The sequence below is a fragment of the Epinephelus lanceolatus genome, chromosome 13 (genome assembly GCF_041903045.1).
Source record: "Epinephelus lanceolatus isolate andai-2023 chromosome 13, ASM4190304v1, whole genome shotgun sequence".
In the NCBI taxonomy this organism is placed as follows: domain Eukaryota; kingdom Metazoa; phylum Chordata; class Actinopteri; order Perciformes; family Serranidae; genus Epinephelus; species Epinephelus lanceolatus.
In genome coordinates this window covers 13,847,170-13,867,959 of record NC_135746.1, presented here as the reverse complement: position 1 = coordinate 13,867,959, position 20,790 = coordinate 13,847,170, and the positions used below count along the sequence as shown (strand labels likewise).

The 20,790-nt window shown below is 41.6% G+C and overlaps 1 protein-coding gene across 5 annotated transcripts in view; it reads right to left on the bottom strand.

Moving 5' to 3' along the window:
* Nucleotides 1–20,790, bottom strand: part of eya4 (EYA transcriptional coactivator and phosphatase 4) — an 80,124-nt gene that overhangs the window by 3,992 nt on the left and 55,342 nt on the right. For all 5 annotated transcript variants that reach the window (XM_033648654.2, XM_078173776.1, XM_033648653.2 and 2 more), the window contains 8 exons: nucleotides 19,757–19,931; nucleotides 18,438–18,574; nucleotides 18,091–18,174; nucleotides 11,744–11,833; nucleotides 11,216–11,274; nucleotides 9,899–10,059; nucleotides 5,806–5,920; nucleotides 5,186–5,307 (listed from right to left, as the gene is read on the bottom strand). In XM_033648654.2, the coding sequence (XP_033504545.2) occupies nucleotides 5,186–5,307; nucleotides 5,806–5,920; nucleotides 9,899–10,059; nucleotides 11,216–11,274; nucleotides 11,744–11,833; nucleotides 18,091–18,174; nucleotides 18,438–18,574; nucleotides 19,757–19,931 (943 nt within the window). The remainder of the gene's footprint in view (nucleotides 1–5,185; nucleotides 5,308–5,805; nucleotides 5,921–9,898; nucleotides 10,060–11,215; nucleotides 11,275–11,743; nucleotides 11,834–18,090; nucleotides 18,175–18,437; nucleotides 18,575–19,756; nucleotides 19,932–20,790) is intronic.

Below are 20,790 nucleotides of genomic sequence, written 5' to 3'. Positions count from 1 at the left end.
GTTAGCCACCTAGAGTAGCCACTGGGACTACCCACAGATGGTCTATGGGATTAATGGGCTGTTCTATATAGATCTTACCACTAGTAAGACGGTAGGAAAGACAGGTAGCTGCGCAAAATTACGCCGCGACACGTCATGACACGCCTCTTTGAAGCAGTTCTACCAGTAGCGGTCTCGTACGAACTCAGAGGACCACGAGTTTCGAAAGACTGACGAAAGCAAAGATGGCTGCTCCCTATGTGGCTGTGCTCTTAGCTATTGTTTTTACTGTTTAGCAAATTTGAGTCTTCATTTTAATTACTCATACACATTATAATGCCTTATGGGAATGCTTTATGAAGTGTTGTGTGTGGAATGTCGTGTATGTGTTGTTTATCCGTTGGTGTTGGTGAAAGTAGCTAGCAGTGTTGCTAATAATAAAGGCTTGCTACGTTCGAGGTGAAAGCAAACTGTGTGCCAGCATTTGAGCAGCAAAATCCAGGAGATAGTTAATTAATATGCTGAAGTTTTCGAACCTTGTAGTTACAGGAGATGACACTTTTGTGGATACAAGACCCATTGGGAGGGGGGTTCTAAACTATACGGGAGAGGTCTTCGAGGTGAAGCACCAACCTTTGTAGAAGATCTTTGTACTCCGCTACTGCAATAGCGACGACTGTTTTATGGAGGCATCCATCTTTGTTTAGGTCGTAAATGGTACAAACGCAAATGGGGACGCATACCGCCAATTTAAACAGGAAATTCCGACATTTTACAACATCATCTTGAGTCTCACCCAACGTAAATGAATCGCATGGTAACTAGCTTACTGCTACTTCCACTATCTCACAGGAAGTCGCGCACATAATCATTTCTACAGTAGTGCCCTCAGGAATAAGGTGGATAGGTACAATGGATACCCCTTTCACTCCAAGTACAGAAGGTTCCATCTAGGTTGGAGGGGACAAAGGTGGGATATCTGGTAATGGGCAGTACAAGGGATACCGGTTAAACATGAAAATTCAAACTTTGTATTTTAATAATTATTTTACATTTGTCATATTGAACACGAAATCATCTTTGGTAAATGAAATAAAAGAATGAAAAAAATAAAAATTAAATAAAAAATACACAGTTGTTGGTTATATTTGCGTCACACCTGGGGACGTATGCTCATTGGTCCGGTGCGTGACCTATGACCTGCTGGTTAGAGTTGTTGCCATGACGTCGAGAAAGTGCGGTCAGTTAGCTAGACGATGCTAGCATTTTTTTCACAGTTAGAGCAAGCTATTATCAGACTAAGAATGGATATAGGAAAGTGGCCACACGGTGCTGCCTCCTAAAACTCCATCTACGGAAGAGGGAGCAAACGCGCCCGGCCCCAGCACCGCTGCCTCCGAAGCTAACAAGCTAGCAATGCACCTGCTAGCCTACGTGCTACCCGTGGAATAGCACCTGTGGATGACCTCGAGACCGACTAGCCCAACCAAATTGGTACAGCAGTACCCTGACAGCATTGTAGGAACCGTCCATTTGTCCCTGCTTGGTATCACAACCGAGACTGGTTTGAAATAACTGTTATAGCATCAAAGCCGATAGAGTATTTTGTTTATGTTGTCGGCAGTGTAGCTAGCGGCCACCGTAGGTCTCAGACACCGGATGCTTTTGATAACATGTCGGAGGGAGGGAGCGGCCTTTTTTCTATCCTTACTGGAATATACGATTAAAAAGGACCCGGACTTGGCAGCTGTTGTGAAACAATCCCACACAACGCCACATGCACCTGTCACGACATGCAAAATGAACTCATAAGTACACGGAGCAGTGTGGTGACTGAGGCCACAGTGGAGGAGGTAGGAGACTCCTGTTATGTGACAGTACATGGGACCCGTGACCCCACAGGATGTGAGAATATATTGATTGTCATCAGATGGTCATATGAGGACACAGAGTGTCTGCTCACCATAGCAACCGCTGTTAAAAGTGATGCGCAGACATTACCAGACACCGTTTTGGCGGAGTTTAATGGAGCTGAACTGGACACATTAAAGATTCTTAGCCAGGTATTTGATGGAGCTGCTGTGATGTGAGGGAAACATGGTGGCGTCCAAAAGCTACTGCAAGAGAAGCTTGGTCGTGACATACCTTTTGTACACTGTCAAGCTACAGTTGGTGGTAGTACACGCAGTGTCACGCAGAGATTATTTTCATGTGTGTAATGTTGCTTTGCACTATCAGGGTGTCCACGTCTACTGGAACAGAGATGGACGTGACATCTCGCCACTGTGTCAGTCATCCTGAAATCCTTCAACGACCTGACATCCCTGTCGACTGAGACTGATACTGTACCAGCCTTTGGTGCAGAGGTACGGATGGAGGCTGTGACCAGCCCGGCGTCGTATTCATTGCTTACTTGGTGCACACAGTTCTTGCCCTGCTGGATCCACCAAAACAAGCTTCTTCAGAGAGAGGATGTTGACTTGATGATAGTGCAACAGCCTGTGTGCGGAAACTCCGCTGTGATGAGGAGTTTAAGGTATGGGATGACCAAAATATCCAAAAGGAGACGCAAAGCAGCCACAGATATAGATGAGTATGTTGTTGTGGGAACCACAGGATACAGGGATGATGCTGACAGAACAGAACTAAAGAGACTGTACTACAGCACGATTGATTCAGTACTTGGAGAAATGGACTGTACAGCACATCATCTCCAAGTACCACTCGCATCTTACCGCAATACCCAGTGTACTGACTGCCTTCAAACATGCTTTAACATTTGGAGCCTCCACAGCCATGTGTGAGAACTCACTCTCCACCCTGAGAAACATATTTTCAGACCACAGACGCATAATGCTCCACAAAAGCAAGGCCCACTCGGTTCAGCTGGCATTTGAAAGGGACTTAACCAGAAAGTGTACAACTGAGTGGAAGGACATTTGTTTCAGGAGGTTCAGCACCGCTGCTTGCAGCTCTTCGGTAAGACATGCATTTAATTCACTTATTGGCGCCAGCCTTGGCTTTCATTATACGCAAAATGTGGAATGTTTGGGTTTGGGTCTGTCTGAATCCAGTCAGTGAGATTGGAGATTCATCGTTTCAAATTATGTTGTTATGTAGCTTATGCAAGTGGCCTATGTCGTTGTGATAATTTATAGTTGTACGTCATGTGTCTGTCGCTCTGCAATTACATCTCCAAAATGTTAGCTTGAGGTCACTGTGTTGAGTTTCGGTGAAGTGCACTATAGCACCTAAACACACATAAAACATGGTTCAATAGAGTGTCCCAGGAATGAGTCCTAAAACCCAGAAATGAGTTAGCACTTTAGGCTACTATTTACTATTTATTATCTGTGAAATAAAAGTAAATTAAAAATTGGTTTCAACAGAGGGGAATGGTTCAGCTTACAGAAATAAACGGGAGGTCTGCCTTGCCGCGACATGTAGTTACCTTTCTGGGGAGGTGCACGTTAGGCTATGGTGTAGGAAACTCGTCTATGCAGAGCCTACATCCTAAGTACGGCATTAGTTCAACACAGAAGTATAAATCCTCCTTAGCTCTTAACCTAACTCTAACACTTACCACTAACCCAAAAAACTGGCTTTTACTGAAATGGTTGCACAGCTTTTGTCTCCAATTGGGTGAGCCGCCCCAGATGAACTGGTCTTGAGTCTGATTTGTGTCCCTAAAGGCAACTGAAGTCATACCCACACACACACACACACACACACACACATCAGAGACCCATAAGAGATCGCTCACACTGATTAATCCTGACACCCACGTGGTGCATCCTGAGACACACTTCAGATAAATATAATAAATCTGGTTGCATCAACAACTGAAAGTGAAGACGTGCTTGTGAGAGATGTCAAAAGTCGCACTTCATGTATCCGTGAGTCTATGCGATATGACATCTGACCTGAAATACCTCTGCAGTCTGCTTGTGTCTTAAAACCTCAGGTGGTTGCCATGGTTACGCACTGCTAAGTCTACTTGAATCAAGGCACAGTGGGGTTGAAATGGGTGTAACATAACCTCACAGACACACACACACACACACACAGTCACACACACACTTGGCTCTGAGCTTTCTTTCCTGAGTGTTTTGGCTCTCTACCCCCCAATCTGAGTTGTTTTGTTTCTCTCGCTCAGATTGATGTACGGTTGAATATGATTTAGTGTTGGCCACAGTTATGGTACATTGGCGTAACTGACTGAGGTTTGGGCTAATGGAGTCCATTCAGAGTGTGGGCGTCCGGCCTGGAAGATCCCACGAGTGTCAGAGTTGTTAAAGGCCAGATCAGGACCTCATGTGAGGTGAGGACGGATATAGTGTTGTTCAGGTTAGCGTGAGTCTGAGATTAAACGTGACATATTAAAGACCCTACACATCTACGCAGGTGCTTTCAATTATTACGACTATTATTCTGCTTGGGTAGAAAGTGGGTGGAGCTATGTTGGAATTTTGTGAGGTCACCGAACTTAATGAACCAATAAGAACAATGGCTTAACTTCTCTCTCACACCTGCAACAAGATTTACAGTCTGTGTATGCGTGCACAGTCTTTAGGGCCTGCGCACACATGAGCAAACGCAGGTGACCATCACCTGCCGAGGCGATCTCCGTTCTGAATGCCGGATTTGAGACACACAGTTTCCTAGCTAATGTTGGCTAGCTTGCTCATAAATACTGCAAACTATTTGTACACTTTCTTAGGGTGCTTTCACTCCTGCCCTGTTTGGTTTGGTTCAGTCGAACTCAAGTTCATTTGCTGCTTCATTTGGGCAGGTGTGAACACAGCTGTCGCACTCGGGTGCGCACCAAAATAACCAGACCAAGACCTTCTTGAATAGGTGGTCTCGCTCTCCGAGTGTGTTTGTGTTGTGTAACCAGCATGATCTGTTGATTTAATGTGAACTCGATTCAGTTTTACTTTCACTCACATACATACACACTCACACACACAGGGTATAAAACAACTCAAACATTCCTGACAAGCTGTTCAGTGTACCTGAGCCCAACTAAAGCAATAAGTTTAATATCTTAACAAGAAACAGGATATCAGTGACATATTGAGTCAATGAAAAAAACATCAAAATAACTGATAACCAACAAAATACATGTGACCTTTGAACTGTTAAAATACCAGTATGTAAAATATGTTGTTTAGTATTCATGATAGTGATAGTGTTTGCGTCTTACCTATTTTTGTTGCACTGTAAATGTTCTCGACGGGGAAAACAGATCCCAGACTATACAAAAGAACTTTAGCCAGCGCTGGTATGAGCTGCGTTGTGGTCACCAACACGTTTACACAGTTATTCCTGTGGGACACAGACAGAGAGCAGTGTGTGTGATGTAGAGGTAAAAGAAAGGATAGATGAAGGGATCGATGAGTTAAAGCTGGGGTAGGTGGTTTTATTTTGGCTAACAGACTATGTGCATATTGTAATTCAAGTGGTCTGAGAGAGAACTTGGCTGGCAGTTTTCAGGCTTTAGGAAATATAGCCCTTGACAGGAGGCTTTAGCCAATCACAGCTCATTTCAGAGAGAGTGCCTTCCTATTGGCTGTTCTACAAATGCAGATGTATGTGTATGTCCCTTCAGTGAAAGCCTGATTCAATAGTAGAGAATCCTGCAGACAAAGTTTCTGTTTCAGCATTGGCACCACCTGCCTACACTTTTCTAGATTGTTGCCAACACCAGCTTTAAAGTCCTTTGATGCAGAATATGGATCAGTTCCCACACTTTAAATCTTGACCTTCTTAATTAAAGGAGGGGAGGAACGGGAGAAAGAAAGAGTAACATATATAATGCGGCACCTGGAGCTGATGATGGACAGGGACTTGAGTGCGTGTGTGAGCCAGGAATCAGTCAGAGCCTCCACCTCTGCTCTGAGCTGCAGCCAGGCGTCTCTTTTAGCGGGACCCAGCAGACCTAAAATACAGCATGACTTTAGTAAACTGTCACAACATCAGACATCACACACACACTCACACACTGGTAAAAAGCAACAGTGGTAGACACAAAAAACTTGTAAGCCATAAGAAGAGTCCTCTAGGATTAGACCCATATGTAGCTGTCCTTGTTTGTGACTTTAATGTAATATCTTGTACTGCTTTTGATGTCATCTGTTACAAACTGTAATGATGACCGTTTAATTTCCTCATATAATTTGTGCTGAATGGTTTAACAGCTTTTGCTATATTTGCACAAAGTTGCTAAACCTCAATTACAGTGGTCTCAATGTCCTCCAGTCTAAATACTGTTAACGTACTAACGCCAGGTTCACACTACACAACATTTTTGTCTGTTCTGACAATCGTGGTCAGATTAGGGGATTGTGGAGTCATAAAATCGTGCCATGACCTGGCCGACAGACTGCATGTTGGTCCACGACCAGTTATCCCTGGTCATCTGTCACGACTTGTGTGATGTCATCAGGTTATTCATGTCCTATATTTTTTATCATTACTATTATTTAGGTCACTGTGTCTGTTCATATCCCAGCCAAAATGTTGTTGCAATAACGTATAAAACGCCACCAGGTGGCAGGAGCTCCATTTAAAGCACCGCATGTACCGCAAGTATTCTCTCAATTGATCTTATAAGGGGCTTTCAATTTTAAACAGCTACAGAATATGTTGAGTTTGAAATGATGACGTGATGCATTGACTTTAACAGGACAAACAGGAGCATGTTAAAAATGAAAATATGAAAATACAGAGGGAATGATAAATAAAGGCCCGTTTGTAATGTAGTCTGTTTCAAATGATGCTGGTACCCTCAGCAGTTGAGGTGAGTAAAAGCCCCGCCTCTATTTGTGAATTTCATTCCTTTATATCCTCCATTATGAAGAATATCTTTGCTAGCCCGATGCTAATGGCAGTACTCACTAGGTTGACAAAGTGCCTCTGCTGTTATACACCTTTTTTCCCTTTTTACTCTGTGTGGTAACATCCCCAGAGGAAAAATCAAAAAGGCTGGGGTATTGTTGTCGTCCAGTTGTCTATGGCAGATCGTTATTATTTGTCAAAGCGACTGCTGTGCTGGTAGAGGTTGTGAATGACAAAAAGAAAATCAAACATGCTAGACTTTCTGTAGGGACGTTGTGAGGCGTCCCAGAAGTGGTGTAGGTTGTTGTCTACTATGACACAATACACGAGATGAAACTGTGTGTTATCGTGTACAACACTTATTGTCATTCACGATCCAAGCTGACACCATACGACGCTCCGTTGGACTTATATCGTGTAGTGTGAACCCGGCATAAGATAAGTTTTCACTCTAGCATAATACAGAGAAGTCAAGAGGAAACTCTGACTGTATTTTTCATTTCGACCTGAAATTGGTCAAATAAAAATTAGGTGACATTTTTCTGAGTAGTCCACCCACAGATGGGTTATAGAGTATTTGTAACATTTCAGCAGCTCACTAGTTGAGATTCAACAATTCAACTGTTTCGCTTTCTCTGTAGATATTTAACAGAATATCGAGTACGTGTGAAAATATGAACATACCTAATGTTCTCTGAATAATTTAGCTGAACTTTAGCTTCCTGCTTTCATAAATCCACATTGATCCAAAAAAGATATAAACAGCTACATACAGTAGTTTGTGATTTTATAACGTGACTTGATTCTTAATTGCATTCATATGTATAGTATGCATATACTGTGTGTTAATTAGTTTTACTAGTAGGGTATTCATTTAATACTGGTCTCAGATTGTAGCTTCTGATTCCAGGTTTTCCACTCTTTTTTCCATCTTTTACTCGTCATTTGATGTATTTTAAATGTATGTAATGGTTGTGTGTATGTATGTGGACCATTTGAGTCCATAATAAAGATTATTATTATTTCATTAATGCCTTTAGAGAAGGTTTCCTATAACTCAAATCAAACTAGTATCTAGTCATATTACTGATAGACCATCCAATGCCTCAGCCTCTGTTGAGGGTTCATTTTCCTTTAACTTGGTCTGTAGTGTAGATGTACACAAAGCTCTCCTCAGGTTAAAATCATGCAAAAACACTGGTGCAGACAATCTTGACTCATATCTCCTCCGTCTAAGTGCCCCCTTCATGTGCTCTCATCTAGCTCATATTTTTAAGGATTCCAGCTTCATGGAAAAGTGCCAGTATTACCATTACACAAAAGTGGAGATGTCTGTGATCTTAACAACTACTGTCCAATATCTAAATTACCTCTCTTAGCGAAACTTCTTAAATCATTAGTTAATTTTCAACTACGCACCTTTATTGACTCTCTCAACCTACTACAGCCACAACAGTCTGGTTTTCGTCTGGGTCACAGCACCATCAATATATTCAATCAATTTTATTTATAAAGCTCAATATCACAAATCACAATTTGCCTCACAGGGCTTTACAGCATACGACATCCCTCTGTCCTTAGGACCCTCACCATAACAGCTGCAGCTTCAGTTATTGATAACATTGTCTCCTCCCTGGATAATAAACAATTTTGTGCCGCCCTCTTTATCGACCTCTCAAAAGCTTTTGATACTGTAGATCATAAAATCCTTCTCCATAAATTACAGTCCATAGGTCTCAATGAAGCCACAATTGATCGGTTCCACTCTTACCTTACAGAGAGAACTCAGACTGTGGTCGCTGATGGTACCTAGTCAAGCCAACTAGTCATCAGAAATGGGTTGCCACAGGGGTCTATCCTTGGCCCATTGTTGTTCACGTTATACATAAATAATATGGTTATTCCTAATCAGTACTTCAACATCCATTTTTTTGCTGATGATACTATTTTATATGCTTCAGGCTCCAGTCCAGGCAAGGCTCTGAGTCATCTACAGTCTGCCTTTGATGATTTTCAACAATCACTCATTAATCACAGACTAGTTTTAAATGCAGAAAAGACCAAGTTCATGGTATTCTCTACCTCCACCAGTGACTCGGAATATCCTGCCATCAAAACGTTAAATGGCAGCCATATTACTCAGGTTGAGTCCTACAAATATCTCGGAATTACACTTGACAGTCGACTAACATTCAAGACTCATATTCAACAGTTGACTCAAAAATTAAAAATCAAACTAGGCTTCCTGTACAGAATTAAAGGCTGTCTGTCTTCTTCCAGCCGTAAAACTATTGTGCAGTCAACCTTCATGTCTGTTCTGGACTATGGTGACATTCTGTATTGTCATGCTGCTCCATCAACACTTCAGCAGTTAAACCCTGTGTATCACAGTGCATTACGGTTTATCACAAATGATGCATTTCGTACTCATCATTGTTCTCTGTATCAAACAGTTGGATGGACTTCCTTACAGACAAGAAGAAATATCCATCTCATGTTATTTATTTTTAAAGCTCTACTGTTAAAGCTACCAAACTACCTCACATCTCTTCTCTCTTTCAAATCCAGTAACTACAGTACATGATCCAGTAACTACCTAACCTTAGATATCCCCTGCATGCGCACAAATGTTGGTAGATCTGGTTTCAGGTACTATGCACCTTTTAAATGGAACGAGTTACAATCAGCTCTCAAACTTGACTCTTGTTCCTCTTGGAGTTTTTAAAACTTCTCTATCCAATGTTTTTCATGATTCATGTAATTGTTTTTATTAATTCCTTGTTGTGTTGTTCCTGCTTGTGTCTGTGTGTTTTTGTTGTTATGGATGTTGCTTTGTTCTCAGGTCTCTCTTGAAAAAGAGATCTTGATCTCAATGAGACTGCCTGATTAAATAAAGATTAAATAAATAACTCTGTTTTCAGCTTCATATTCTTTTGGCACATGAATCTCTTCAGACACAACTTTACTCAGCAGTTCTCTGGTAGAGTATTTACAGGTTCCACTGCACAAAACCCTCCTGCTCTCTATCACCCCCCTGTCCGTCCCTGATATCCAGCAAACTCCCGTCAGATTGGCTTACCCCCCACATTGTTTTTGTACGTGCTATACAACTCTTTGACTCGTCGGTAGCGGAAGGCCAGTTTCCTCATCCAGTCGACCCCGCCGCGGACACCCGTAGCCAGGCACAGGTTGGCGCTGGTTGCAGCTGCATGGAAGCCATCAGTTGCAAAACTGTAAGTACTGTCGATAATAATGATATGTTTTATTTGAAAAATCTGCTCTGGTAGAACAAAAAGCTCAAGTGGTTAATTTCATTATTCAGTACTGTAAACACAACTGCCAGCATGTAGTGGTGAGAATATGATTTATTACTACCTTTATAATGCAAAGAAAGAATACACACATTTTACTGTTTTTGGTAAATGAATATATTATCATCCTTAAAAAATACTTTAAAGGTCCAGTGTGTAGGATTTAGGGGGATATATTGCCAGAGATGTTATGTAATGAGTATGATTTCTTTAGTGTATAATCACTTGAAAATAAGAATCATCGTGTTTTCGTGACTTTAGAATGAGCCATTTATATCTACGTAGGGTGCTGTGGTCTCATTTATAAAACAAATGTGTAGGATTCATATTAAAAATGTACGTACGGACAAAAGCCAAAAATGCTGTGTGCTAAAAATATTCAACCATTGATACAATCAGGCTTCCATCTCACTATCTGCGTCAGCAATTTCCTGTCTCCAAAATGTTTGTAAGCATCGGTCAAAGTTTCTTCCATCAAATCTGCTTTTGTGGATCACAACTTTTGCATGGGAGGTAGCGTACGCCTCTTTCAGGCCTCGGTTTGTGCGTACGCAAAGTTTATAAATGAGACCCCAGGTCTTTGTCATGAAGTCTGCCATGTTGCATTGCCATATTTCTACAGTAGCCCAGAACGGACAAACCAAACACTGACTATAGATAGAGTCATTTGTATTTTTGCGCTTTCGTAATGGTTAGCAGCCTTGAAAACCACCTTTTTTTTATTTTTTACGTGAAGCAGTTTTATTCAGTGTTTTTGCCACTTTTTAATCACGTGGTCTGTTTGTTTTGGAGAGGAAGAGACCTCCGCACATAATTCAGCACACCTTAAAAATATCCTGAACACTTAAGGAATTCTTAGCGGGAGTTGATGCATGGCACATGGAAGAAGTTTCACCTGATCGCAGTTTGCAATCCTGACTGATGGATGCCACTAAATCCTACACACTGCTCCTTTAAGAGCCAAACAACAAAAAACAAATACTGTAATTTGTGCATAATTAACCTTAAACGACTATAAATGAGCAACATCAACAAAGTTTACATCATACTCAGAAATAAAAAAATTTGAATTGTTAAACCCTCACCTTAAGTCCTGGCCATTGTCATCTGATGATACATCATCAATATGTACCTGATCACACTCCTGTACACACACACAATGGATTCATAGATGAGCAACTTAAAAAAACTGATATGCTTTATACATTATGAGCATTTAATATATAGAAATTAAGCATGAAAAATGAAATAAGACAAAATCAAATCAAATCAAATAAAAAGCGACTAAATACCAAACATGATAAAAATCAAAAATAACTGTACAGAAATATTTTTCAACATATTCTGGTCAGCAACATATACATTCATAAATCTTTTTACTATAACCAATATTATAACAAAACAGTGTGTACTGAAATGATGGTGTAGCCCTGACCACTAGAGGGCAGTAGTAGTATTTAACTGAATGTCAGCCTAGTTTCAAGGAACTTTTAAGTGTTTAATATTGAGCTTTGTGCAAAGTTTTAGTGCTGTGCACAAAAACTCCATGCCTTTCAACCTCCCCTTCATTTTAAATGTGTGATTGCATATGTGTCAGTCTGACGATGTCTCACCTCCAAGTCATTAAAGAATAAGTGTGTGTCGGCCAAGTTGAAGATCATCTCTTCCATCCTCAGACCCAGCGTTACCGCCATAGGAGGGTCCTAAACGGAGAGAAGGATAGTATCATTGTTATCATCGTGACATCACCATTAGGAGAAATTACTGCTTCCTCCTGTTCCCAGAAACCAACTTAGTTTTTACACACCTCCAACTTCTGCCCAATTCACACCCCTGACCCCCCATCCCCTCTTGTAGAGTTGGTACGCCCCACTCATCACAGCAGATGCTGACAGACAGGTTGCACTTGTTCTGTCCCATCAACATTCCTCATGCTTGCCGGTGGTGGTGGTGGTAGGGTGTTTTGGGGGGGGGGGGGTATTGCAGAGAGTGGGCACTCTCAAAGGGAGACGCTCGGAGTGTATGTGGTATGTGAATGGTTTGTGTGTGTGTGTATGTGTTAGCCCGGGGCTCAGCTGCAAAAACCATCATCTGTGATAGGTCAGCAAGGGACGACAGCTTGCCGTGCGATTCGCTGACGCCGTCAGACGACCAGAATAGAAAGAAACTAACAGGAAGGAGAGTGAAAGTGAGTGAGCGAAGCACACAGGCACAAAAAAAGAGACAGAGAGAGATGGACGGCATTCCCGGGTGTGGGAAAGAAACAGAATGCTCCATAAAGTGCGCAGAGCTCTCCAAAACTGACAGCTGCTAAAAGTGATAGCAGCAATTTTGACTGTAGTTTTTCCCCTGCTTCCCTGTCAATCACAGAGACAAGAGGCACTTAGGTTTGTCTCTCAGGTAATGATTATGTTGGCCGCCTGCCAGAGGAGAGTTACTGACATCGGTGTGTGTTGAAACACTCACGGCTGAAATGTGTTTATTCCCCTTTGAGCGGTTGGATTTGGCTGTTGCTTTGGGCTCCAGAAAGGCTGAGGTGGCTTTTTTGTTGTTGTAATACGTCAACTCAATCACCAGAAAAAAAAAATGTTGGCATCACGTTTCTGGAAACCATAGATACATTACATTTGCGCGGTTATTATGTCGATGGTATGTTAAAACTTTATGTTTCAGCAATGCTGTGGTTAACATGCAGTTAGGTTCAGGCACAAAATCCACTTGGTTATGGTCGGTGCCTGAACTGCACCAAAAAAGGTGCCAGCACCCTGATTCAGCAGTTGCATGACATGATCATCGCATGTGTCTTGGATTTATTTATATTTATAAGCATATCTTGGTAACTTATCCAACTTTAAATGTATTTGTAGACCTACATTACCTTCGACATATAGTTCCACAGTTTGTACATAAATGTGTAGTTTTATGTAGTTAATTATACAAATAAAATTGTACACATGGATAAGATTGCTCTTCCCGAAATAGTCACTTGGTCTTTTGTCCAGCAGTCAGGTGCACTGTGCCCATAGTGTGAAGTGTCAATGCCGAAGCAGTAGTTGGCAGCTGACAGGAGGGGCTCGATGTTGGTGCCACTACCAGTTCCAACAGCCTCTGAATTATTCGCACTGCAGGTGGCTACTGACAATGGAGTCAAGGCAGAATCAGCAGTCAGAGAGGAACCTTTGTCAGTTGCTTAAGTGTCTTCCTGGTCCTCTGTTTTTTTTTTTCTTTTGGCCTTTTTTGTCTATTTTATTAGCACAGTTTTCTCAGTGTTTGTCTAGCTATGTGTTTACACAGATACGCAGTTACATGGGTGTTTAGGGGTGCATGTCTAAACTCACAAATACCCCTTTTCCACCAAAATTAGAGTGTGTACACAGGTTTTTAAACAAGGGTAAAAGCCTTTGCACACTGAGTCAATTTTTCGGATGTGTTTTTTTGATCCAACATCCAAAAACAATCGCACAGAAACCTTACACACTGATTCCGATGCCTTTTATTGTTCTATTCATTGTGAAAGTTCTTAATATGTGACAAAATTAAAAGACACATTTCCTCCTTTGCATCTCTCCACTGGAGTTACCTATCTGGCTGTCACCACTCCCTCCCTGTCTTTGATTTGGTACGTAGCTGCGTGAACATTCTGTGTGCCGTCCACATCTTCCTCCTCCTCTTCATCATCATCCACCTGAATGTTACTATCTGACCTGAAATGATTCTATGTGCCCTGTTCCTCTGTCTTGTCACGGCTGTGTCCCGCCGCCACATTTTCTTCACTGATTCTCGGTCAGACGTGTCTAAAGGCTCTGACGGATGTGAAAAATGTAAAAAATCAAACCTATTCTGAAAATTTTAATGATGGATGAAAGTTTCGGACTCAGTGTGCAAACGCAATTGACCCAATGTGAAGTTGTATTTATTTTTAGACGTGTGACAATTTCGGACGAAAAAAAAAACACAGGCCTTAAACCCGCTAAAAATAGGCTATAGACTCCTTTCCCTTTGCAAGTAGACCAGAGCTGTGCACATCTTTCTGTGTGTGTGATTTTTTTTTTTCTTTCCCACAGACAGGCCTGAAAACAGGTTAGTAAACAGCAGAAAGCAGCATGGAGGCCTGTGAAAACTTTATAGTAGTTACTTCTTTTTAAATATCTCTTACTTAATCAGTCTCTCTTTCAAACTCAGTGCAGACTAATTTGGATCGATGTTTGGGCGCTGCTTGGGCAGAGACGGAAGGTATTTTGTGATGGTGTGTTACTGCATCTCACTGGTTAAGGGGCTAAAATTAACACATTCACCTGAGTATTGTGTTTCCATCAATGCCGATCAGAGCTGGAGCCGATAAAGACCCGAGACTACTGCAGAGTCAACCTGGGTGTGAATGCTGATTTTAATCTTTTACGTTATGTTGAAAAGCCAGATGTTTGTAGGTTTTTTGTGCAGTGGAAAAGGCGGGCAATCAGATGACAAAAATCAGAAGTTGTGTGGGGAAACACGTACATGAGCAACACAAAGCCATAGTTAGTAGAAAAGTAGTCACAGAAAAGAGCAGTTAGAATTATTCAAGATCCAAGAGAACACAGCAAAACGATTTTTATTAAGTCAGGACTATTGGATCTTCAAGATTTAGTTAAGTTACAGATACTTTTAGTTAGGTGTTTATTTTTGTTTCAAAGGACGAGGAGGGAAATTTCACTTTAAGCACCAGTGTGCTCGGACTACATTAAAGCAGATGTGTGCCTCAGTCATTGGCGTCAAACTGTGGAATTCTCTACAGAATGATTTAAAGGGTTGTATAAATATTTCTCAGTTCAAGAAAATGAAAGAAAGAATATTTAGACTGTATGAAATTGTCGGGTAGGATCTGTCCTCTTTGCTGAAGATGAATTATTGTGTATGGCTCACTTTTCTTTTTTTTTTCTTCTGAAGTTACTGTAAGTATTGGTTATTAATTACCTAATTGGCAGACCATGTGGTTTTATATTTATGTTCTGAGAAAGGGGCAGGCAAAATACGTTTTTTTCCCTCTCCCTGTTTGTTTTTGGTCACGAAATGTGTATTAGAGTTGTTTAGAGCGTGAATCTGATTTTTGCAAATTAACATGAGCAGGACAGATAAAAATAAAATGAAAGTGCTAGCACTCATTTCAATTTTACACACTGGTTATGGTCAGAAAAAGATCATGTTTTGGCTTTAAATACCCAGTTTGGGGGGCACAATCCCGGCAGGAAAAGCAGCGATGTCATGAGAAATCAAACCGCTTTTCGTGCTTAAAAAGCTGCTTGAAACACAGCAATGACTCGCTAAACCACAACTGGTTTTGTTGTTTGTTGACCTTGAACAGTGTCTTGCCTAGGTGTTACACCATACACCATCTCCTCAACCTCCTGATGACAAACATATTTGTGGTTAACATTTTCTTCTGGTGAATGTGCTGAATATTTGCCAGACAAGTTCAATCAATCACAGAAAATTACAAACATTACTTTTAGCCTGAAACGATTCCACTCTACACCTTCGCTGATATCATTTGAGCGCTGGAAACGTAACACTTCATAATGATGTGAACATCACCCCTGGTTATAATAACTCCTTGTATATTTATTAAAAAGTGAAACATCACTCAGAGCAGATATTAGACCCTCAAAGCTCATATAAGGAGGGTATGTAGGTCTTGTGGTTGCTATATCAACAGCGTAAACACTATTTTGGGCGAGGTGTGAACAGGCACAGCTGCCACCACATTTCTTGAGGGCAGCAGCAGCAAATGAGGTGAAAACTGCCCTTAGAATTATTTTCAATACAAAACATGACATATTATCAGAGGTAACACGAAACCTAATTTGAGGCATTGACAATGCTTCCTTTATTATTAGTTTGCGAGTCAGGAGAAATGCTTTCCTGCTTCAGCCAGGACTAAAATTGTGATATTATCCTTTGGTATTCAGAATTTCTCTACAATAAAAACAATGCAAACCGAGCTGAATCAACCACAAGGCCACATGTGTTCTCTTCCTCATACACACACACACACACACACACACATAAATTTACAACTCACCAGGGCCTTTCTTATAACCATTAAATCCCAATTGCCAAACATTAAATTCCACGACTAGGAAGTACATCAGTGCCCACAAACCGCTATCTGTAAAACGCCTGGGCTCCTATGGCTCTGTGTGAGTCTGGCTCCACATGGAGTGTGTGTGTGTGCTCGTGCCAGCTTTTGTTTGACTGCCAAACAAGAATATCAGAATGGACTCTGCAGGCTGCAGGAGTGGGACGCAAAGGCCTGCACAGGCATGCTGGTGGCTTATGCCGGTGCCTACAGGAAACGACATCACCCAATAAAAATGTGTAGCCTTGGCCACATAGGATGATCCCAGATCAGAGCCAAGAGCTATTAAAATAAAGGGAACTATAAACAGTGTAGCTGTTATGTGAGAAGGCAAGACCACCAAATAAGTTCAAAATGAAGTTTGGAATAAACATCAGTCTAAGTAAGAAATCAGCATGTTAAATTATGATTAAACTAATGTAAGAATTAGCAATTAATGGCCTTTAATGTATTTTTAATATGTACTACATTGAACGATTTTTCATTTATGCGATCATCATCATAAATTGACCATAACATTCCTATAGCAGCTGATGTAATGTTAATGTAATATACTGAGGGACATGGAGCTTATTTTAATGGGGTGCTCATTCTGAGTCGCATTTTATGAAACTGTGTAAAAGTCAGATTTAGAGATAAAACAAGTCCTCTAAAAAGTAAGGGTGTGAGTTTGGAGGTATTTCAGAAATGCACAATCTGCACTTAAGGTCAGGGCAAGCTTCACTGATAATGTTATATTTTCATTTTTATCTTATACTGCCTTATATTTGTTACAGAAGCGCTTTGCATTTACAAAAGAGAAAACTAGAATTGCCACGTTGTCCTACGCCCTTGCGTACCGGTCACGTTTCTCTTACAGTTTATATCCATGTCTGTGAAAATATGGATGCTTCACACACAATTACCCCGCTGCAGCACAGAAGATCTATACAATCAGAGCAGTTTCGAGATTAAAGTCACCAATTCAGTATCTGACAGTATCTTGCGCATGATATTATAATGTCAGAGTGAAGTTGACCTTTGACCTTTTAGATATAAAATGTCATCACCTCATCTTCATGTGCAATTAGACATCTTTGCAAAATGTTGTCTTTTTAGCAAACATTTTCTGTGAGGTCACAATGACCTTGACCTTTGACCACCAAATTCTAAACAGTTTATTATTTAGTCCAAGTGAACGTTTGTGTCAAAAGAAACTCCCTGAAGGTGTTCATGAGATAGCGTGTTTACAGGAATGAGACAGGTGCAAAGTCACACTGACCTTTGACGACCAAATTCTAATCAGTTCATTTTTGTGTCCAAGTGAACATTTGTGCCAAATTTAAAAACAATCCTGCAAGGTGTTCTTTAAAATATTGCGTTCACAAGAATAAGATGGATGGACAACCCAAACACAAGATGCCTCTTGCTACAACTATGGCCACAGTGGAGACAAGGTCACAGTGAACTTGACCTTTGACCTATGACCACAAAACTCATATCAGCTCATCATTTAGTTAAAAGAAGAGGTTTGTGCCAAATTTGAAAAAATTCCCTCAAGGCATTCTTAAGATATCGTGTTCACGAGAATGGGACGGATGGACAACCCAAAAACTTGATGCCTCCGGCTACAACTATCGCCGCAGCAGAGGCGTAAAAAATAGACACTTTGCCTTCTAATTCTGAGTTCATTACAAGATTACAAAGTGTGAAGATTCATCGCCTGCTATTAAATCAAAATCAGACCTGTGATGTCCCAGCTGTAACCTGGAATTCTACTTCAGCAGACAGAAAGAAAATGGATGGAGAGACTGACGCAGAATGGCTAAAGAAATCAAAACACAGCCAGTGAAGGCAGGATCTTACCTTGCCGTATTTCTGTGCGTAGGAGCCTGTGAGCAGAGAGTGGAAGACGATGATTGTCTCGTCCAGATCCCACACAAACACCCTCTGGAGAACAAAACAAAAAGTGAAACAATGAGAGATGTGCTTTACAAATGTGCATCTTTTTAGCCCATATGTGCACTCATGCTCAAGTGGACAGTGACATGGGTGGTCCTGCTCTCTATCAGCCTCTCCTCTGTTGTTCTGAGACTTCAGTGAGCGGCGAGGACGACGATCAAAGGGAATACCACATATCCACCGAGATTTGAATGGAATATTCAGCAAGTACTGTAAGTGCAGCGTCGAGTGGGTGTTTTTGGGTCCCTTACCTCCAGGTCGCTGTCGGGGGGAGGGGAGGGGTTGTTCTTGCGGCCTCTGCCCCGGGACTTGGACCCCCCACTCCGGCAGGCTCGGTCGTCCAGCTCTTTGATGGGTGTGGAGGGGCTCTGCACTGTATCAAAGTCCCCTGAGAGTGTATGCAAACACAGGCAGGGCTAAACATTTAAAATTTACAAATGATCAAATGTCTCTCTGAAACTGCACCAGCAATCACAAGCTATATTCTCCGCATTAAAGCAGCCGTAATGATGTGGCTTGAGCCGATCCCACAGGTGTTCTGGGGTTGTATCCACTTCAGGAAAAGCGATAACTCAGACTTCGTACAGCAATAAGCCATCTTGTCAGGCTTAATAATTCAATCTAATTGGCACAACAGATCAACTTAAAGACTACCGAGGAACCTAAACAAAAGTCCCGTTGCTGCTCTGACTGATTGATGATAACACGCGATGTAAGGATTTAACGGAGGAGGGGAGAGACGGAGCTGTGCAATAAATTAGAAAAGTTAGGTAATCTGATGCTTCTTGCAAAGATACAAAATTCGGCAGGAGCGCACACACATTTTTGCGCACACACACACCCTCCTAATGCCATATGCTCCCACTGCTGTGTGGTAACTAGAACCAGACTCTAGGCTTCAGCGCTCATATTGTTATGTCTCAATCAGGGAGAGAGGGAGAGACCAAGAGAGAGGGGGTGGATAAAGACTCGAAGAGCATGTGAGCGACCAAAAAAACCCCAAAAAGCAACAGATACCAAGTGTAACTCTGAGAGAAGTGAAATAGTGAGAAAAGCAACAAGAGGGAAAGTGCCAGTGACAGGAAGAATGATAAGCTCCTTTAATCAGGCTTCCTGAATTACAGCCAAGATAAACCAAAGGAAAAAAATGTGAAAAAAAGAAACAAAAAATAGAATATCGAGCCATATTTCTGTACATGTGGGTTTACTTGAGCTCTGTCTTATTTTCTCTTCTCTTCTCTTTCTCTGACTTGTCGGCTAAAGTGCAATATTTAACATAACTTCAGCCTAATCAAAGTCTCAGAGGCTAATGTAAACATATGCCGATCCTCCAATTAGCGGGTGCGATGCCAAGTAACTATGGCTACGGCCTGAAGTTACTTCCTGCTCTTCATCATGGGTGAAAGAGAGTTTTTGAACTCAGTTACCCAAACTGTGGTATTTTCCTACTGGAAACAAGATTACGGAGCCAGTATCAAGGAATGGTGAGAAATCTGACATTTGTTTGCGTATTTAGGAGGTTAGAAGGATTGCGGTTGAGCGTTGGTGCTGTTTCTTTTTTCATACAAACCTGGGTGAAGTTCAGCAGCCTGCCCGGTCATGGCAGGGGCGGGATCTTGCAGCTGGTAGGCTGCCGTGGAGCCCGTGCCATCCACGCTGTTGGAGGTCATGTAAGTCCCGTAGGTGGAGGCGGAATAATACTGGGCATACTGGTTTTGGCCAAACGTCGTATATGAGGGATAATCCTGCAGAGAACAACATGAATTGTGAGCACATAAGAGTACAAAGACAACAAAAACAACGACAAAAACTAGAAAAGTGCACCCAGTAAAGTGCAGATCCCCGGCAGGTGGCCACCTGAGCTATCCACGGCGACACCAGGCAATTCTTGTAATTTCAGAAGATGCATCCAGAAGCGTATGTTTCAGAAGCTACACGCCTGGTCGAATTTTGATGGAGCCGCAGCGTGTTGCACAGAGCAGATAGTTTTCCTGCTAACAGGTACTGTATGTTAAATATAGATACAATGTAACTGTGAGCATGAAGATATTTTTATGACTAAACAGCCAGAAATCTTTGATCCATGTCATTCATCATTCATAACTGGATTTTAAATCATATTAATTCAAGCCCCTTTCCCACTGCTTGTTCAAAGTGGGAATATTGCTCCGTTATGCCGCATTGCTGTGCTGTAAACAAGGTACGATTGCGGAATGGGGGGGACAGAGTGATCTTGCCTATGATCCGCCATGAGACTTAGTAACAGTGCTGGCACAGTGTCTGTATAAACAGGACAAGGACCATGGGCAGGATGGGTGTGATGGTTTGAAGACGTGTTATGTGTGCAACCACACCGAGGGAGATTTTAAAAGTAGCTGTTAGCATTAGTGGCTAACTTGAGGAAGAAGAACAGTGGCCATAAATGTCTGGAGCTCTGGAGTAGATTCTGGAGCCCCTGGAGCCACAATATGACAGGGATGGTAAATGATTGTTATTGCCATGTCATGCTGATGTGGTTGTTTAGGATGCACTACCGATGAATATGTCACACTAGAGGTTGACAGTGTTGGGTCACATGTCATCCCTGTTGCACCTCTTTTGATT